At 35.8% G+C, this 21,554-nt stretch overlaps 1 protein-coding gene across 3 annotated transcripts; it reads right to left on the bottom strand.

The window, feature by feature from the left end:
* Positions 1-1,886: 1,886 nt before the first annotated feature.
* On the bottom strand, positions 1,887-7,133 carry LOC136209478 (uncharacterized). 3 transcript variants are annotated; one of them, XM_066000951.1, is made up of 7 exons: positions 6,965-7,132; positions 5,771-5,859; positions 5,583-5,687; positions 4,241-4,314; positions 4,068-4,171; positions 3,883-3,951; positions 1,887-2,329 (listed from the first exon to the last, which is right to left on the bottom strand). In XM_066000951.1, the coding sequence occupies exons 3-7, from the start codon at positions 5,645-5,647 to the stop codon at positions 2,105-2,107; spliced, it is 537 nt and encodes a 178-aa protein (XP_065857023.1). In that variant the 5' UTR covers positions 5,648-5,687; positions 5,771-5,859; positions 6,965-7,132; the 3' UTR covers positions 1,887-2,104. The 3 variants fall into 3 exon arrangements, with proteins under 3 accessions (XP_065857023.1, XP_065857024.1, XP_065857025.1); XM_066000952.1 differs by having other exon boundaries at positions 5,771-5,840; XM_066000953.1 differs by lacking the exon at positions 5,771-5,859 and having other exon boundaries at positions 6,965-7,133.
* Between the last annotated feature and the right edge of the window lie 14,421 nt (positions 7,134-21,554).

Below are 21,554 nucleotides of genomic sequence, written 5' to 3'. Positions count from 1 at the left end.
CACAAGGGTTCTTTTTGGGTAAATAATTTATTAATGGGTAATTAATTTATTAGTCCCTATATTTTGACAAAATACATTGTTTAGTCCCTATATTTTCAAAAATACACGGTAAGGTCCTTAATCTTTTTCTCGATGAACTGTAAAGTCCCTAACCTTTTTCTTGACGAACTGTTTAGCCCCTAACGTTTTTCTCGGTGAACTGTTTAGTCCATGTCGTTAGACTCTCATGAAGATTCTGTTAGTCAATTTGGATTAGCAGAAACATCTTTCGTCATCACTGAAACAGTTAGTAGTAAACATGAGTTGAGAATATGGAGGAAATTAAACTCACCATTGAGAGTAAGAGGATTTCCACGTTCAATTCTAACATGAAGAGTAAGCAAGAGAGATTTGAATCGATTTCTACCTTCAATTCAAACAGGAAGAGTGAGCATGAGTGATTCGATTATGAGTTAGGGATTCAATCATTTCTCAATTTTTTGTGAGCGCGGGTTGTGAGAGAAAGACATAAATGTGTGAATTGTTTTTTACTGATAAATAGTGAAGGGTAATTTAGTCATTTCCGAATTCATAAACGGTAAAAAATCTAACAAACAGACGGAAGGACTAAACAGTTCACTGAGAAAAAAGTTAGGAACCTTACCGTATGTTTTTTAAAATATAGGGACTAAACAGTGTATTTTGTCAAAATATAGGGACTAATAAATTAATTACCCTTTATTATTCCCAACCTTTTTACTTAGCACACTATTTAGTCCCTTATTTTGAAAAACATATTACAAAGTCCCTATCTTTTATCAATATTAACATTTTGGTCATTTTGTCTATTTTTTTTAAGATTTTTAACCGTTATATTTGGCATAAACAGACAGACAGAAAATAATAGAGTAACATATTCATTTTGTATCGTACTATGACTATCTTAAAAGCTAATATATGTTCGGTTAAAAATCTAACCCGGACACGGATACGGATACGGATACGGTATCCGACACAGACACAGGAAACATCTTTTCTATAAAATATAGGACACGGAAACGTGGGGGAAACATGTACATATTAAAAATATTGGGACACATTTATAAATATTAAAAATATTTTTATATTTGAATTTTTGTAATATAACTAAATAAATACATATAAAAGAAATTATAAAACTCTTATCTAACCATAATTATTAGATACATGAAATATAAATGATGTCAAAAAAACGTTCAGAGAAAAAAAAGATAAAACAATGAAAGCTTTCCTCCTGAATACTAAAAATCTATTTCTTCAATGTTTATTTATATCTTCACCAACAAGTAGGGATTCTAGATCCGATTCATCTAAAGTTTTCCTCACTGTCTTTTAGTTTACCTGAGATTTATTGCTGCATATAAAGACCCACGTACTCCTTTGGATATTCCTGCTCGTTTTCCCTTCAAATAAGGATCGACCATAATTGCTCTATTTACCTCTGTTTTTTCTGAAATGAAATGCAATCGTTTTTTGTCTGGAAAACGAATTTCCCAGACAGATACGGGTATCCAACTTTTGAATATTACGGATACGGCCCCAAAACGTATCCTAGAAGTTTCCGAGAGTTTCCGTATCCGAAACGTATCGGATACGTGATACGCATGCATGTTGAAGTATCCGTGCTTCATAGAAAACAATAGATAGAATGACCAAAGAGTTAATATTAACAAAAGATAGAGACATTATAATATGTTTTTCAAAATAAAAAGACTAGACAGTGTTTTAGGTAAAAAGGAGAGCACTAATAAATTATTTACTTTTTTTTTTTTTAATTCTCTCTTTCTGTTAATGGATTTTTTTTTGAATGTTAGTTATAACAGAAATGCTGATGTAGAAACTATTAGATTCAAATAAGAAAAAAAACATAATGCAAGTGTTTCTCTATCATGATGATTTAGTATAAATACATGTAGCAATAATAAATAAATAACAATATTACAATTACAATTCTACTTCTTGTCTCTCATTTCTACTGTAACTAGATCCTTGAGCTGGATAAGGAGAAAAAAAAAAAAACCCAGCCCCTTCTCTAAGTGAAATTGTTGAAACATAATACAAGAGTTGATAAAAAAAAAAAAAGAGTTTAAATCCAAATGGCAGCAAAGGCTTCTTCAAAAGCTCTCTTCCTGCACATTTCCATGCTCCATCCTCCAGCCCTGCTCCCTCTCTCGGCTCGGAGCTTTATCATTTCCTCATCATCCATTGCATAACCCCCAATCGGAAATGGTTGGGGAGCCATGCCTGTCGGTCGTGGTTGCCCTCCGAGAACCGATGGCGCATACTCCATCGTGAAACCTCCTTGAGAATTCTGTAGCCACAGATAAATTAACATAGCCAACATAACCAGTTTTAGATTCACTCAAATCAAGAGATACTCGATCTTCGATGTGTATAATTCGAACTTTTGCTACCCGAATTTAGAATAAAAAGATAAAATTATATAACTGTTTGTTCAACAGATACAAGTTTCAATCACAAATGCAACATGGAATAAGGAAATTTGCTTTGCAAACACAGGAGCGGTGTATGAGCTTCTCTGAAGTTAACTGTCTTAAGTTCTAACAGGCCTAAAATATAAATATTATTTTCACACCGGAAAACAAACAATATGTGCAAGATCTCAACAATGCAATCACTTATTTCAGACCATAAATGTAACGACCCAGTTCAGAGTGGGTTGCGCTAGGATAGAATGCATGAGCAATACGGCCCTGATGGATGATGATGAGGCAAGAACGAAATGGACCCCAGGAGCTTTCTGACATTACTAAGCTCGTAATTTGCATGCGCATTTATCACATCTAGTACCTGGATGATTTCGTCATCGATCTCCATTGTTTGTTAAAGTATTAGGGCATAGTTGGTTTAGTTGTTGTTGTTCAGTCTTTGTTAGAATTAGATTAGATATGAGCAGCTTTTCCTTCCAAAATAGCTATTAGCAGTTGTTTCTCAATGTTTTCTAAAAATAGCCGTCAACAGTTGTTTCTCAATGTTTTCTAAAAAGTATTTGTCAATGTTTACTTTGGAGAGTCTTACCAGTCTCATGAACTTAGTGACCTAGTGATCTCTTCAACTTGTTTAAAGTGACCTATTGCCCCTTAACTGGCTTAAAGAGGACCTATTAGCCCTAAACTTACTTAAAATTCTACATGTTTCAACTTGTTCAAATCTTCACTTTGCTCTGTCACGTAAGACTTAGGGAGTTAATCATATCACTTTATGCAGCTTCACAAGGAGGTATTCGGTCGTTTTTGGGGTGCTAATATGCTTTTATGGCCAGCTTAGAGGGGCTAGGACCACATTTCCCATGGAACAGTGTTCTAGATTTTCTAAAATCACAATTTTCGAAGATTTCTCTCTTTGAACAACCACTCTTTCCCTCCTAACTAAACAACACCTAAATGACTTCAAAAATTAAAATTGTTTATAAATTATAACATCATTCCACCAGCTCTACAATGTAAAGTTACCTTTTATTTGAGTGGTCTTAGGAGCGGCCTCTTGCCAAATAAATTGGCAGGGGAAGGCTTGCCCCCAGTACACCCTTGTGGTGGGACCCCTCCCCGGACCCTCGCTCAGCGGGGACGCGTAGTGCGACCGGGCCGCCCCTTTTTTTTTTTTTTAAAAGCGCAAAACTAAAGAACCTTTATGTTCCGTTTTGGTTCAGGGACCATAAAGAAAGTAGGGAAAAGTTAAGGGGCCATGCATTTAATTTACCCCATACTTGACAGAAGCCCTACAAAGAAAAATTTATCCTAAGAAGCTAAAAGATGCACCTAATAACAACACTAAGAATGTTATATCCAACATACATATATTGAAAAAGTGAATGCCATTCTTTTTTTTTTTTAACATTCTCACCCCATCAGTATCTGCCTGTGCAGCAGGTTGTCCTTTACTTGCTGCCAAAGCTGCAGCTAATTCTTCAGCCTGTTAGATCAATAATACCACAAAACATGTTCAATTACGTCTACAAATAATGATCAGAAATTGACATATATTCTACTCTAAATTAGGTGAAAATGAATGAGCAAATCTTCAAGTACCTTTCGTGCTTGATTTATGATTATTTGTTCAGCATTTTCTTTCTGGTACCTTGCAATTTTTTCTTCAATAGCAGGGACATCCACACCAGCAACTAAGTTGAAAACTGTAATATGGAATTTCTCTTTTAGGATTGGACTCAAAATAGCACTCAGAATGTTGTTTAGAAACTTACTCATGTCCTCAACTTCCTCCAAGTAATCATTGTAGTCCCTCAAAGATGGAAAGTCATCCTCTCGTTTATTAAATCTATGAAAAAATTAGCAGCATATTTGAAAAAAAGAAATGCTAAAGATTTCGTGCGCATTGATAGAAAAAATCTAGTAATCAATATTCTGCTAGAATAGAGGTGGAAATTGTGTAAACCACCCAATAACACGAGAGGAATCCAACACGAATTTAATAGGTTAGTGTTTTATTAAACAAGTACTAGGTCATTTTCGAGTTAACAATAAATTGACATCCAAATTTTTAGGTTGGGTTAGGTTGATTTGATTTACTAACTCGAAAATGACATTGGATATTTAAAATTATTATATCCGCTCATATTTTTACATGTTAGCTTAATAGAGATAATAAAGTTACAAGTTATCTGTGAACATGACATGAACCTCTCATAATTTTATATGTCAAGATAGTAAAACAATCTGTGACTTACGAACACATTACATGAACCCAACATGATATTAGCTAGTAAGGGTTTGTTAAATAGATTTTTGGTCAACTTTTGGATGGTCAATGTTAACTTGCTAATCCAAAAATGACATAAATATTTAGAAGTATCACTATATCCTTCTATATTTTAAAATGTCACCATTAACTGAGGTAGTAAAATTACATGAGACGCGCAAAAACGATACGAAAATGACACGTACACAATTGGATTGACCAAGTATGACAATAAACTTTTTTGGATTGGGTTAGGATTGACTCATTTAACACTAACCCGGTCCCATTTAGACGAATTGCCACTCTAGTCCTCATCAAAGTCTTATAACTGATTATTCAACATTACCATTTATAAAAGTAAGAGAACATTTGTCTGTGCTGATAAAAGCAGTATGCTTAGATGACTGAACAAGAACTCAGCAGTAATATCAGTATATTTTACTGTGAAATTCACAAGTGCCATGTCAACCATATGTGCATTCAGCCAATTCAACAAACACAGCAGGTAATTTAAATACAAATTATACACAAGATAGAGAACATTATGAGACAAATGATGAAAATGAATATTTCCTCAAAATTATAAGTTATTAATAGAAAAATATGTAGGGGTATCAAAATGAGTTGTCGTGTCATAATTGTGTTATATGATCTATATACTCCACATGATTATATGTGATATAAATAAAACAAAAATGATAATTGTGTTAAACGACTCATGCCAGACCGGTTGTCTCTATAAATCATGTTGTCATGTAAGAAATGGACAACCCTAAAACAATGTATAGCCCTAAAAATTTCATCAAGTTTGTATAAGGAAAAATATGAATAAAGAGAGAAAGGATTACATGCTGGCTATCCTTCGCCTCACAGCCATCTCCTTTTGAGCATTAGTACCAGAAACAACTACCATTACTACTGCTGCTGAATCTTTCTAGTCCTTTTTTACCTTCCTGCATCCATTTCATGTCAATTGGATTAGCCAGAACAAAGAACAAACAAAAAAGTGAGAGTTGCTTATATATATGGAGCATACTTATTAAGGTATGTGGAGCAGTAAGGCATAAGGGGGTCCAGGAGCCTTGGCGCAAGGCACAGGCGAGCACCTGAGTGACACAAGGCGCACTAAAAGAATGAAAATATACAAAACCATAAATGATAGTATTTAAAATAGGAAATGATAAATTCTAAAGTAAAAATGCAATAAGTCATGAGGATATTCTTAATCATAAATTCTAACATGCAATAAACCCCATATTTTAAAGTTCAAGTGTTAAACTAAAGAGTAAATCCTAAAAATTGACTACTTGCTACTTCTCATTAAAATTCTCCAAATTCATCACTCATTACCATCACTCTCCTAGTCCCCAACATAGTCAAATTCTTTTTCAAGGATCTGATTCTCTTCATACTCATCTACAAATTCAGTTTCCCCTTGTGTATCTGCGTTCTTCAAAGTTGTGTTTGTCTTTTTTTGTTGTTTATTTTGAATACTAAATGTATCTAATGCAATGGTGGAAATTAAACTCCTAAAGAAAAACCTGTGTGACATAAAGGTGCGGCTTTTATAACCACGGCCAGGCTCACAAAGGTGCCCCTTGCTGTCACCTTCGCGACAACAAGATCTTTTTGGGATGCTAAGGCGCTGGGCCTAGTGCCTGGCACGCCTGAGGCTTCTAACAACTTTGATATGGAGTAAAACTATATATATACAAGTAAGAGGGACAAACTATTATGTGCTCATAATTCATAAGCATGTGTACAGCCCAATCTCTGTTTTATGAAAGAGATAAAGTATCAGGTGAAAATTAGTTCTCTGTTTAATGCTATCAGGGAGATAAACTATAATATGCTCATAAGTCATTGTCTCTGTTATGTATTACTGAGCTCAAACTAATCTCCTTAGCCTTGTAAATAATTCTCAATTAAATCAAGATCCTGTACTCTAACAGAAAAGAACCATGGTAAAACTGAAATCTCCTTAGTTGGCGAATTACATCCATGATATGAAGGAATAAATCGATACACAGACAAAATCAGAGAAAGAGAAGAGGACGCCGACAGTTCATAAAATATGCAGAAATTGGAATTGTTACTTCTCCTCAATCATTCATTGAAAAATATGCAGAAAACATATTAGGGAAAAAAATGTGCAGAAGAGGGAAAAAAAGAAAAAATTGCAGAAGCAGACGAAATGCAGAAGAGGGGAAAGAGAAAATAGAAGCTATACCTGAGATATGGCGTTTGACTGAAAGAACGAGAACGGCGACAGGAAGACGACCGGCTAGAAATCATTCCTCATCGCAGGTTCAAGCAGACGACCGGTGGCGACAGGAAGAGTGGTGGAGCAGGTGGAGGTGGACCACGTGGTGAGTTGACAGTGTGGTGATATTGTGAAACTTAAGTGCTGTTTAATAGTAATAATAAGGCTTAAAGCACTTTTTGGCCCATGGCTTATCCAAAATTTATGCATTTGGCCCCTGATCTATTATTTGGTCATATTTGGCCCCTGATCTATCAAATTAGATAAAAATCAATCCATATTGAATGGAAAATTAATTTTGTTAGAAAATTAACAGCAGTCACCAATACAAAAACGACACATGGCACACATAAATAAAATTAATTTTCAACTAGAAATGGCAATAGTAACTATTTTACACAGTAAAAAAAAACTTAAAAACTTTTCTAGTGTTCCGTTAGAGTGAAAATTAATTTTATTTATGTGCCATGTGTCATTTTTGTATTGGTTACTGCCGTTAATTTTCCAACATAGTTAATTTTTCATTCAATATGAGTTGAATTTTATCTAATTTGATAGGTTAGGGGTCAAATATGACCAAATAATAGGTCATGGGCCAAATGCACAGATTTTAGATAGACCAGGGACTAAAAAGTACTTTAAGCCTAATAATAATAAAAATAGGTGTTTAGTAACTGAAAATTAAACGCGGAACCAATAAGTGCTACAAATTGTAAACGTTAAATATTGGGTAAATTACATTAATAGCGATTCAAATTTAACCATTTTAACATTGTGACCACTGAATTTCAATTTTTAACGGTAAGACTACTAAACTTTATACTTTTTAATACCAATGACAACTCAATGCTCAAAATGACCGTTGACAGTCTCAAAATAAAAAAATTTGAAGAGTTAATGATATTCTAAGGAACTTTAATTCTTAAAAAAATTCGTTTTTAGGTTATTTAGGTGTTGTTTGTTAGGACCGAGCGTGTACGAGAGAAAGCTCCAAAAAGGTAATTTTTAGAAAATAAAAAATGTGTTTTCATGGTAAATGTCATTCTTAACAACTTTATTTATTGAATATTTTCATTTTGAGGTCGTTAACAGTCATTTTGAAAAGTTAGTTAAAATTGAGTGGTCATCCGTGTTAAAAATGCTAAAGTCAGTAGTCACAATGTTAAAATAGATAAAATTTAGGGGTAAACTACACTAATGGTACCTGAACTTTACCTAGTTTACACTTTGGTACCTAAATTACAATTTGTCCTAAAAATATACCTGAAGTAATGATGACCGGACAATTTAGTATATTTTATCGGTTAATAACCGGTCAACGCGAGTTTCATGAGTTAATTACATCAATGGTACCTGAACTTTACCATAATTCACACTTCAGTACCTGGATTTTATTTTATCCTAAAAACATAACGTAAGTAAAGGTGACTAAAAAATTTAGTTCATTTGATCGGTTAACGACCGGGTAACGTGAACTAAACATTGAGACTTACCATACACTTAATTAACATAAAATTACAATATTGTCACATATAAATGATAGTATTGTAATTTTATGTAAATTGAGTGCATGATGAGTTGAGTGCATGATGAGTCTCAATTTTTAATTTAAAATGACTGATTATTGATCGGTCAAATGTACTAAAATATTGTGTCATCTTTACTTGAGATGTATTTTTTGGACAAAATGAAATCTAGGTACCAAAGTGTGAATTAGGTAAAATTCAGGTATCATCAGTGTAATTTACTCGTCAAAATCGTATTGACCGGTCATTGACCAGTAAAATATACTAAATTGTTCGGTCATCGTTACTTCAGATATATTTTTGAAATAAAATGTAATTTAGGTACCAAAATGTGAATTGGAATGAAATTTAGGTACCATTAATATAATTTACTCTAAAATTCAGTCGTACTTTAGAATATTTAACGGTATGGCATTGTTGTGTTCTTTATTTTTAAAATTACATATTCGGTATTATTAACCTAGTTGACTTTTTAAATCTATTCATATCTCATTTAATTCGTGGATATCTTTACGTGTTAAGAATAAATAAAAATAAATCAAATAAATTATAAATTTAATTCAACATAAATAAAATAAATATTCCATAAATTTAATAAACTATTCATAAATTAAATCATTCAAATATTCTAAATAACTTAAATTAACAATATTAAAACACATTAAAAATAAATAGTTTATTCGATACTCTTCATTGTTTTTTCTATTTGTTATTTGCATTTCATCAAATATATGGCAGATAGCGGGTATTTTTATTCCTCCAATTTTCGTTTCATATCCTTTTATACAGGTTCGAATAGTATGCGTTATCATTCCTAAAACTACAATAACTAATTTTCAAGCTCAACTCACCACATCCAAGTAATATATTTATATTATATCAATTAATTAAATTTTTCTGTAGAATAATTAATTAATAATTAAACTTAGATTATGATTATAAATCATAGAAATATAATAAACTAAGAATTAATTAATTAATTCAAAAAAACTATAAGAATATAATTTTAAATAATAAAAAAATATATTTGAGAAAATAATAAAAAAATTTAAATAAAAATATATAATTAAATAATATTAAGGCGAATCATTCTAGACTAGGGTTCTGTTCGATTTTATAAATATCTAGCTAGCATAAAAATAGATGAATTGAGCTCAAACTTGGCCAGACATAATGTTATTTTTTTATTTAAATCCGTTTTATTGAACACAACCCTAGATAGATTAAACGGATATCCGAATAAGTGAACTGGTCCTTCAGGGGCATATTATAGTGAGGATTTGAATTTTAATATTTTAGTGAGGATATATATGCAAATATTATGGTTATAAATCTTCCAAGTCAAGATACAATAATTTGGTATGTAAAATGACACAAAAAAAGAAAGAAGACATAACATACAAAGGCATTAGTGATAAAAACAAAAACACAAAATGCCATCATAAAAACAACAAACGAGCTTTTGCTTTATTAAGAATTGAAATGACAATGAAAACACAAAAAGATACACTCAAACTCATCAATAATCCCCTCCATGGTCCCATGTCCCATTTATCCCTATTCTCTCTTATCTCTTTTTGGAATAAAAACATTTGGAACCTATGGTAATTTCGATTCTTGTTGATTACATGTCAATTATGCTCTTAAAGTTAGGGGACCAATTGTGTAATTTGACTCAATATCGCTGATTCTGTTAATTCTTTCTTATGTTTATGTATTAGCTATACATTTTATATATTGCTTCAGATTCTCTAAGATGCTTTTAGATGTTAGATTTTGCTAGTTGTTAGCAATTTTGGACTCTAGTGAGTTTGTTAGACATATGTGCTAATTGTTTTTTTCTATCTTCCCTGTTTCGAGGGTAAGTATTGTACTAGATTTCCATTTAGAATTTGAATGAATTATTCCTTCTTCGTCTTCTTCTTTCTTAATTTCTCTCCCATTTTCTATTTTCTCTTGTTTTCTTCCCTAAATTCTTCCAAGATTTGACGTTAGAACCCTAGTTCTAACATTGGTATCAAAGACCTTCCTTCCTTGGCTATAATTCTTGTATGCTAAACAACCATTATAAGAAAACCAAAGCAGTTACCAAAACTTATCAAGAAACTATGGTTGCACTAGAGCAACCGTTTTAGACCCTTTCAATTAAGGTGTTGGAGAGGGTTGAATTAACCACTAATCAATTGCAATCGATGCAAGCCCAACTGTTAGATGTTCAAGCATCACAACAGCAAAGGATGGATTCCATATGCTTGTATTATGGACAGTTTCGTAAGGATTGGCTTAACACTCATCAAAATTTGGAGGAACTAAACAAATATGTAGTAGCCATTGCTAAGATTGTTCAACCATATTTTGAGCAACCCTCATTCCATAGATATGGAGCTTCCTCAATCAAAACTCAATGAGGAATTCTGGGAAATTCCCCATCTCATAACTAGGGTGGAGAGTCTTCCACCAAGCTACCATGTTTCAACAAGATGTTACCAAAATGTGAGCTACCACATTTTGAGGGATTTGATGTTGAAAGATGGTTGAGCAAGTGTCGGGAATATTTTTAGCTCTTTGAAGTTGCACCTGAGAAGAAGGTGGAGCTTGCAGGACTTTACCTGCAAGGCAAAGCAAGGCAAGGCTGATAAGTGGTACAAAATTTGGATCTACGAGAACCATGGGGCTAGCAGCCAGTTTTCATTGAATTAAAGAAATCTCCAAAATATTCTAGGACACTCAAGTGCAAGATGTGGTGGAGAAAATGGAAAATCTAAGGCAAACATCAGTTGTACTGTAATACCATAAGCAGTTAGAAACCATGAAACTCAAAATGGAGAAGGTATTACCTACAATTAGACCTGGGCATGGGCAGGTGAGCCCGTCCGGCCCGCCCAGGCCCAGACCCATTTAGCCGGGCCTGGACATATAAAAATGCATTCAGGCCCGGCCCGACCCAAGCCCGTATAAGCCTGTCAAAAACTGGGCGGGCTTGGGCTTTACATATTTTACCTCGGTCCGCCATCCGGGCCCGCAGAGGGCTCCACCTCGCGCGTTTCGAATTCAAAGAACGCCCGATCCGATACAATATATGCTGATATTATTATTATTATTATTATTATTATTATTATTATATTATGTTATATAAATATTAATTATAATTTATAAAACAAAAATATAAATATATAAACATCTGTTAGACTAAACCTAATCTCCTCCTCCATAAAAAAAAAAACGCTGCACATTTGTTAGACTAAACATTTGTTTTAATGTTGCTTGACTATGTTCTGTTTTAGTATGTTTTAATGTTTTAGGATGTTTTAGGATATAAGCTACTCTATTTTTTTAGGATGTTTTAATTTTAAATTTAATTTTTTTTAAATATACAGATGGACTTGGACGGGCGGGCTTGGGATTTATATCTTAGGCCCGAGCCCAGCCCGAGCCCGAGCCCAGCCCGAGCCCGAGCCCGAGCCCGATTAAATTACCTGCGGGCTGGGCTGGGCTTAGGCTCATCAGGCTTTACTAAAATTCCGACAGGCCCGGCCCAAGCCCGGCCCATGCCCAAGTCTACCTACAATCACCCCAACATACTATGTCAGTAGTTTTCTTCCAGGATTAAAACTTGAGATATGATCTGCAGTAAGGTCTGGCCAACTTATTGATATATATATATATATATATATATTGCTATTAAGCTAGCCAAATTACAGGAAACACATATAAAAGAACTGATAAAAGAAGTTAGACCTAAATCTAAGCCCATGTTCAATAGTGAACCCTATGGTGACATGTTCTTCCCTAGTCACCAATGCACTACGAAGAAATTAAATATGCTAAACCTAGAAGGTGAGGAATTACCCATATAAGAGTCTGAGATTGAGCCTGTTATTGAGGTAAGAAATGAGAACCAAGAACCTATCAATTTATATGTCAATGCCTTATATGATGGAATAATTGATGGAACTTCCAAGCTGAAAGGATTTTTTCATAAAAGAATCATTACTATCTTAATTAATAGTGGGGATACCCACAATTTTGTGAATCACAAACTAGCCTTAGAAGTTAAATGGCCATTATTCAGAGTTAAGCCTGCAATAGTGCCAGATATTGATGAGAGACAGCTCTTAGTTAACTCTAAATGTAAAGAATTGAGATGGTCAATGCATAATTCTAGATTCACATTCTATGTGAGAACCTTGGATTTTGGGATTATGATCTCATATTAGGAACTAATTGGATGGGGGGCATCACACCCCAATTACTTTGACTTTGAAGGAAACAAGCTCATCATTCACAAGGACTAGCAACCCTTGGAATGGAAAGGCATTCCTTAGATAGTGTCACGCAAGGTAATGTCCCTAGAATCCTTAAACCATTTAATTTCCAAAGGATGGAAAAGAGTTACTTCTAAATTGTTTCTAATGTCATTATTTGAAGTTTCTTAAATGACTAAAACACTTATCCACTTACCTATTTGTACCACCCCAATATAAAGTATTAATTACACATTTTGAGCACTTATTTATACCTCATACCATGTTACCCCCTGCCAGAACACATGACCATGCTATACCACTCAAGAATTCCATAAACCCTATACATATTCCCATTTCCAAAAGAATGAAATTGAAAAATAATTAGCTAAAATGCTCACTAATGGAGTCATACAACCTAACCAGAGTCCCCATGCCTCACCTGTCCTGTTAGTTAAAAACAAAGAAGGAACTTGGAGGTTTTGTGTAGATTATAGGGAATTAAATCAAGCAAACATGAAAAACAAAGTTTCTATTCAAGTGATCCAAGAGATAATTAAGGAGCTTAAGGGGGCTACATTGTTTTATAAGATTAATCTTAGAGTAGGGTATCATCAGACAAGGATGAAACTAGAAGATATGCACATAACCACAATTAGGTGTCATATAAGGCATTATGAATTTCTTGTAATGTCCTTTGGACTGGTTAATGCCTCTGCTATGTTCCAGCCCTTGATGAATATCATTTTTGACCCATATCTCAGTAAATTTGTATTGGTGTTCTTTGATGACATTTTAATTTACAGTAAAACTGAAGCAGAGCACAAATATCATCTTAATCTAATCTTTCAGTTGCTCAATTCTCATCAGCTTTATGCTAAAGTTTATAAACATGAGTTGGAGTGCCCTCTATAGCCTATTTAGGCCATATCTTATTTGTTGCAGGTGTTTCGACTAATCCAATAAAGATTGTGGCAATGAAAAATTGGCTAGTTACCACTTTTTTTAAAGAGTAGTGAGTTGTTTAAGAAAGATAGTTTCCTATGGAACCCTGCAGTTGAAGAAGCCTTTATTCATCTATAACTACAACATATATTCTATCCCTACGAGACTTCACTAAACCTTTTATCCTAGAATGAGATGCTTGTGAGACTGGAATTGGAGTTGGTCTTAGTAAGAAGGAAAAAATATTTGTTACTTTTCTAAGTCCCTTAGCCCTAGAAACCAGAAGCTTTCTGCCTATGAGAGGGAATTATTAGCCATATTGTATGCTTGTACACCTTGGAGACACTATTTAGAAAATTCAGCCTTTGTTATTAAGATTGATTATGAGAGCATTAAACATATCCTATAACAGAAATTGCACACTTACCTGCAACATAAAAGGGGTGTCCAAACTGTTGAAACACTTTTCCACATGATTTTGATTTGACAAAATTATTCCTATGATTAAAACAATTAAATTTAAGTGCTTTGATTTAATTGTACTAATGTGTTTGTTCAATGTTGAGTAAGTTAAACTAACGAGAACAGGAACTGAAAGTCTATAAAAGAAAGACAGAACAAAGTCAGCATAGACAAGTCACACAGCAGAATCTGAGTTGAATGCAACTCAGCTTTGGTAAAGAAATGTCTTCTTCAGAACAGCTTGAAGGCGAAGCCGCTGAGTCAAGTTGACTAAAAATCAAGTCAGTGTCAATGATCCGTCAACTTGGAAGACAAGGTCTGACAAATGTCTGGAACAAATCAGAAGCCTCGAAAATCCATCTTAAGGACCTTTTCGAGATGCATGGACCATCTGACTTTTGGCTAGAAGACAAACCTGGCGCAAGAAGACGAATCTGGCAAACTTGGCTCTTGGTGAAAACAGAAGATAGGATTGGCCTGCAGCTCTGGAAGCTGACCACGTGATGACGAAGAAGACCGTTCTTCCCACAACGGCTATGTCGGAATTCAAATCATTGGCACCCCAAAGATTGCTATAAATAGGCCAAATCATCACTTGGATCAAAAAATATACAACACAACATACAGATAGAAAAAGCAAATCTTCATTGAGTCAAAATCCAAAATAGAAGCTGTCTGAAAAGAAAAAGCAAGCTCTTACACCAAACTCCAATCATTGTGTAAAAGTCTAGATTGATTCAGTCATCTAAAGTGTTATTTGTTGTATTAAGAACAATTTCTTATCATTTGTAAAAGGTTAGAAGAGGAAGCTGAGTACTCGGTTATAGTACCTAGTGGTAGAGAGAAGCTGAGTGCTCGGTTATAGTATTCAGTGGTAGATAGGATTGAGTAGACGAATAAAGGACGGTACTCTTGCATACTCAGTTGCTATTGTAAACAGTTTGTGCTCTACGTTTAAAGAGCTCAGTAGAGGATTGAAAAAGCTCGGAAGGATTCCAGGGACTGGACGTAGGCGGAGAGGCCGAACCAGGATAAGTCTGCTGAGTAAACTCTAACCCTTTCTCTTGATATATATTTGTATGTGTTGCTTGCTTAAAATCACTCAGTAAATAATCTGTACAAGCTAAAGCTGAGTAATCTGAGTGCTGAGTTGGAAACTAACTTAAGTGTTATTTCCCAACTCACGACTGAAACAGTCCTAGTCAGTATCTGATTAAAAGCTGTCTCACACATCATTCAGCCTTGCTGACCTGAAACTAAGTTAAATAATCAAACATTCAATTAAGTCAGCATTTGAAAGCGAAAAAGTTATATTAGTTCCTAACCCCCCTGGAACTAATCCTATCATATTACACGGGACCAACAAGTAGTATCAGAGCACAGTAGCTCACTATTCAAGATAAAACTATCTTGAGTTGATCCCTGTAAATGGCTGAGAACATCACTCGTTTCCTTCTAGGAAATCAAACAACCCAGATACTCCCCGAGGGATTATCTATCAGTCGGCCTCCTCTGTTTTTTGGGTCTAATTATACATTTTGGAAGAACATGATAAAAAACTTCATTTAGGCAACAAATATGAGTGCATGGCTAGCTATAGTTCAAGGCCCGTTTGTTCCCTATGAAACCATTGATGGTGTAAAAACTGTCAAAAGCGAGGCTAAGTGGTCAGAAGATGACCTTAAAAAATTGCAAAATAATGCTTCGGCTATAAACATGCTTCACTGTGCGTTAGATGCTGCAGAGTACAATAAAATTTCAGGTTGTGAGTCAGCACAAGAAATCTGGAAGAAGCTGGAAGTGACCTATGAAGGAACCAGCAAGGTCAAAGAGTCCAAGGTGAATCAGCATATGCGGCTGTACGAGCTGTTTGAAATGAATGATAATGAAGACATCTCTGAGATGAATGCAAGATTCACTAACATTATCAATGAGCTCAAGAGACTCGGCAAGAACTTCACTGAAGAAGAGCAAGTGAAGAAGATTCTAAGAAGTCTCCCCAAGAGTTGGCAAGCAAAGAAGACAGCTGTTGAAGAAGCTCAGGACCTGACCACGTACAAGTATGATGAGCTCATCAGATCTCTGCTAACCCATGAGATCTCCATGAAAAACTTTGAGGCCAAAGAAAAAACTGAGGACAAGAAGCAAAAATCTATTGTCATGAAAGCTGACTCAACCGAAGCTGACTCATTAGATGATGAGCAGATGGCCATGTTTACCAGGAAGATGAAGAAGCTGTTTAAGAAAAATGACAAGTACAGCAAAAGGCCATTCAAAAGAAGCGATAAATACAAAGCTGAGTCTAGCGACAACAGACACAAGAAGGACAGCTCAAAGCCTGTTACTTGCTTTGAATGCCATCAAGCTGGGCACATCAAATCAAATTGTCCTACCTTGAAGAAAGACAAGAAGGGAAGTAGAAAGGCAATGGTGGCCACATGGAGTGATAGTGATGAGTCAACCTCATCAGAAGCTGATGCCACCGAGTCAGCAAATATCTGTTTCATGGCTGACGAATCTGCTGACCACTGTCTCTCTGAGCAAGCTGACCTCTCTGATGGATCTGAACATGAGGAACATACAACTGAGGTAATGTCTCTACCCTTGCTCAGAAATGAAATGATTAATGCCCTGAGTGATCTCTATACACTGATCAAAAAGTGTAACAAGAAAATACGAGCACTCAGTAGGCGGTGTGATGAGATTGAAGAGGTCAAACTCAGTGACCTCTGACATCTTCTCCAGGACAATGCCAGGCAAGATGAAAACTTGAAAATCATGCATGTGTTTGTCTCTGAAGTCCAATCAGACTCTAAAAAGCTGAGAAAGGACATCACATCCATACAGAACCAGCTGAGTTCATCGGCTAAGAAAAGGTTCTATTCAAAGACTGAGTATTCGGGTACTAGTCAGCAAAGATGGTACACTCAGCCCAACAGTCAGTGTGACTGTTGTGGAAAGAAAGGACACACTATAAAAGTGTGTTGGTATGCTCAGCACCATCGTGCTGACCAAAAATGGAAATACCCCCAAAAGGTAGTTTATTGTGACTTTTGTGGGAAAGATGGCCACACTATAAATGTATGCCGTCACAAAATTAAATATGATGCATCACTTGTTGACTCTAACAAACGAGGACCCAAAAATAATTGGGTACTTAAAGACAACTAGTTCAATTGCAGGTGAGCCTGAGGTGTGCTGAGAAGTCAAAGCTATGGTACATTAACAGCGCATGCTCAAGGCATATGACTAGTGATGAAACTCAGTTCATCACACTTGTGCATAAACGAGGAGGAAATGTAAGTTTTGGAGACAACAAAAAGGGTAAGATAGTAGGGTCAGGTATTGTTGGTGGTAATCCTACTATTGAGTCAGTCTCCCTAGTCAGGGGTCTTAAATATAACCTATTGAGCGTAGCTCATCTGTGTGACAGCGGTAGAAAGGTTGTATTTGATGCCACTAAGTGTAGGATACTCGAGGGAAAAATAAATGAGTTGATCTTAACTGCCCCTCGTGTTGAAAACGTTTTCATGCTAAACCTAGAAAAGAAGTTTTCAAAGAATATATGCTTAGTGTCAAAGGAAGATAATTCTTGGCTATGGCATAGGAGACTTGGTCATGTAAGCATGGATCTCCTTGCCAAATTAGCAAGAAAGCAATTAGTTGAGGGATTACCCAAACTCAGGTTTGAGAAAGATCAATTATATAATGCTTGTCAGCAAGGTAAACAAACTAAAAAATCTTTTCAAAGTAAAAATATAGTCTCAACCAAGCGTCCATTAGAGTTACTACACTTGGATCTCTTCGGACCCGTCCAGCCGCTGAGCTTGGGTGGTAAGAAATTTTCCTTAGTCATTGTAGATGACTTTTCTCGGTACACTTGGGTCATCATGCTGAGTAGCAAGGATGAAGCTTTTGAGATGTTCTCAACATTTGTAAGAAAACTTGAAGATGATAAAGACCTAAAGTTAGCTCACATTCGAAGTGATAATGGCGGAGAATTCAAAAATCAACAATTTGATGAATTCTGTGAAGTCAGCGGCATTGACCATAATTTTTCTGCTCCTAGAACTCCTCAACAAAATGGGGTAGTTGAAAGGAAGAACAGAACCTTAGTTGAAATAGCTAGGACGATGCTGAGTGAGAATAGGCTTCCAAAGTATTTCTGGGGTGAAGCTGTCAACACAGCTTGCTATATACTTAATAGGGCTCTAGTCAGACCTATACTTAAGAAAACCCCCTACGAAGTTTGGAAAGGACGAAAACCCAATATTGGATATTTTCGTGCCTTTGGTTGCAAATGTTTTATCCTAAATACTAAAGACAACCTTGCTAAGTTTGATTCAAAAGCTGATGAAGCTATCTTCTTAGGGTACTCAACAAACAACAAAGCATATAGGGTGTTTAATAAACAAACTCAGGTCTTAGAAGAGTCTGTACATGTTGAGTTCGATGAAACTGACTGATGCGCCCTCACCTAAGTTGGGATGAAGACTCACTAAGGGATAAGTGTACCCCGTCGTTATCAAGTAATAAATTTCTGGTTAAGTCCAGGTTATCGTCCACAGGATTTATTTCTGCAAGTATCGAGCTACTTGGTTTCAGGAGTTATCTAGGCTTAGGGGGTTTTGAGTTTGTTTGATTAAGTTAATCTACTCCTAGGTTGAATTATACTAATCCTAACTAAGTTATCTGATTCTAACTAAGTTATTCTATGCCTAATTAAGCCATTCTACCCCTAATTAAGTTAAACTACTCCTAATTGATCTTTCACTAGATGCAATTACCCAAAGGAACATGGTATGAACGATAATAATGAAGATAGATTGTTAGGTCTATTGAGTAAAAACCTAATCTGAGTCACTTGTATTCAAGGCGATTAACCCTACTTACCCTCTTGAGGTTCCTAGCGCGTGATTCCCTAAGGCCGAAACTAGGTCTAAGGCTCAGTAAATTGGCGCTTAATCAACTAAGAGGTTGTCAATCTCCTAGGCTCTGACTAGGTCAGATTCAGCTCGCAATATGTGCCTACTAGATTTTGGGGCTTTTGAATGAGTTAAATTATAAGGGCGTTTCGTCCCTATCTTTTAGCGTGATTTACGGTTTAATTTTAGAAGAAATAAATAAGTTTAATTACAAAAATAGAGTGTTTTAATAAAATAACAAAATAAAAATAAATTCCTTACTTTCGGTTAATTTTCCTTATTTTTTATTAATATTAGAAAATAAAACGTCAAGCTAACTCGGCTCTCAAAGATTTGTATTTCAGGTACGAGGAAGGAGTGAAAATCTACTCAAATACGCGGGGCGTATCACCATTTACGCGGGGCGTATCGTCATTTACGCGGGGCCTAAAACATGGTGTCAGAAATAATTGCCTTATCCGCAGGCACCATGTGGAAATGACTCAGCATACGCGGGGCGTATGACACCTTACGCGGGGCGTATGACACATGTCGGAAATGATTGGCCTAATCCTGAAAGTCAGACTGCATTGTCTCCCGGAGTCAACTCTCCATACGCGGGGCGTAAAAGGTAGTTCTTCAACGTAAAAAGATCAGAGACTCATTTACGCGGGGCGTACTTCAGCCACATAGGGCGTATTTGAGACAATTAGACATAGAATTGGTCCACATGCAGGAGATTTCTGACGGAATAGGCACTTACGCGGGGCGTATATCACCTTACGCGGGGCGTATCATGGGATTTCTGCACCAAATAATGTTGCTCCATACTTGTACACCTTGTGAAGTTACAATTCTACCCCTAGCTTGATGTATAAATAAGAGTGACTAGCACTCATTTAACCATAACACCTTCTACATCTTCTACCTTCTATCTCTTGACACCTTGTACATAGCTACATCTTATTTCTTTTGATAGAATTCTTGTTGTTTTAGATTTAGTTTTCTTTAATAAAACTCTACCACCTCGAGAGCTTGTTCATTTGATCCGTCATTTCCTCGAAGTTTCGTTCCACCTTCGTTCACCAAGCTCGAGAGTTCCACCTCCAAGTCCTAAGAGACGGCCTTGAGTCCGGTTAGCTAGTCCCGAGGGCCGATTCTTCCCTTTTTACTTGCTAATTAGCTTGATCTCATCCTATGTACTAGGCTTGGTTGTATTCTATATTTTTATCCTCCATATTTATAATTTATGATTTGCAATTTCCGTTTCTATATACGTGTTGATGTTTATTGCTTGTTTTGATACTCATAATTGACTATTGTGTAGGGGAACGCAATTTCCGACGCCATTCGGGCTACCTTTAGGGATTCATATAGGTGTTGCCTTACCGGAAGTGACAAACCGGAAACCGTAGGAATTGACAAGCCACGGAACTTACGGGCCCTAGTTTCTGATCCCCAGCATTAGACACGCCTTGACTAGGAACCACGTAGTCTAAGTACTTCACGGGTCGGTCGAACTACACGTAGTCGTCTTTGTAAGAGTAAATCGTCAACCGAATATATTCGGAGTTATTGCATATTATATTTATAACTTATCGTCACCCATATCACTCCGTGGAGTTTTCCATTACATAAATCTGTGTCACCAATAGGTTAGGAGTAGTTTGTAGTTGTGTCTCACACCAACTCAAAGTATTCACCGCTTAGATAACGTATAAAACCGAGTCGTCTAATACTTGCAGTTATAAATCCCGTGGATTCAATACCCGGTCTTAACCGGATTATTACTTGATACGATGGGGTACACTTGCCCCTATGTAGTGACGTCTAGCGAATTTAGAGCAATTAGAAAGACCACATCCATAGTCCCATAGCACACTCATATCACACTACATCCGTAAACACACCTAGACGAAACCCGCATCAAGTTTTTGGCGCCGTTGCCGGGGATTTATAATTTCTTGCAATATTAGACAAAAACGTTTTATTGTTAGTTTAAGCATTTGTAAATATTATTTTCTCTTTTTGTGAATAATTTATTTCGTTTTATGTTGTTACTAATGATTTGTTTCATGGTATGATGTTTCATAGTCGTCATCGGTGGGACGACCGCATGGATGACGAATTCCCACACTCAACCTCGCAATTCGATGTGGTAATATCTATGCTTAAAGATATTAAAGTGAGATTATCTAACAATGAGGCATTTTGCAGGGATTTAGGAAATCAAGTCGCTAGATTGACGTCTCGTATCGATTCAACCGCGGACGAATCAATTAGAGACACCAATCCAGTTGATCAAAATGTAGAGCTCGAGTTAATTGAGCTCTCTCAAGAGGAACCCCCAAATTATGTAGGCTGTCTCAACTGCGGGGCACCGGAAATCCTAATCGATGAGCTGGTTGTGTACGGGCCCATGGAAATGAATCCACAACTAGAAGAGTTTGAGGTTCCTTCTACCTCGGGTTATTTC

This window comes from Euphorbia lathyris, chromosome 10 (genome assembly GCF_963576675.1).
Source record: "Euphorbia lathyris chromosome 10, ddEupLath1.1, whole genome shotgun sequence".
NCBI lineage: Eukaryota > Viridiplantae > Streptophyta > Magnoliopsida > Malpighiales > Euphorbiaceae > Euphorbia > Euphorbia lathyris.
The sequence above is the reverse complement of the archived record's forward strand: the minus strand, read 5'-3'. Positions and strand labels throughout refer to the sequence as shown.

Coding starts and splice junctions, on each gene's coding strand:
- LOC136209478 (XM_066000953.1), bottom strand. CDS start 5,647: ATGGTAGTTGTTTCTGGTACTAATGCTCAAAAGGAGATGGCTGTGAGG. Junction 4,315..5,582: donor AGGCGAAGGATAGCCAGCAT/GTAATCCTTTCT, acceptor ATTTTTTCATAG/ATTTAATAAACGAGAGGATG. Junction 4,172..4,240: donor GGAGGAAGTTGAGGACATGA/GTAAGTTTCTAA, acceptor TCCATATTACAG/TTTTCAACTTAGTTGCTGGT.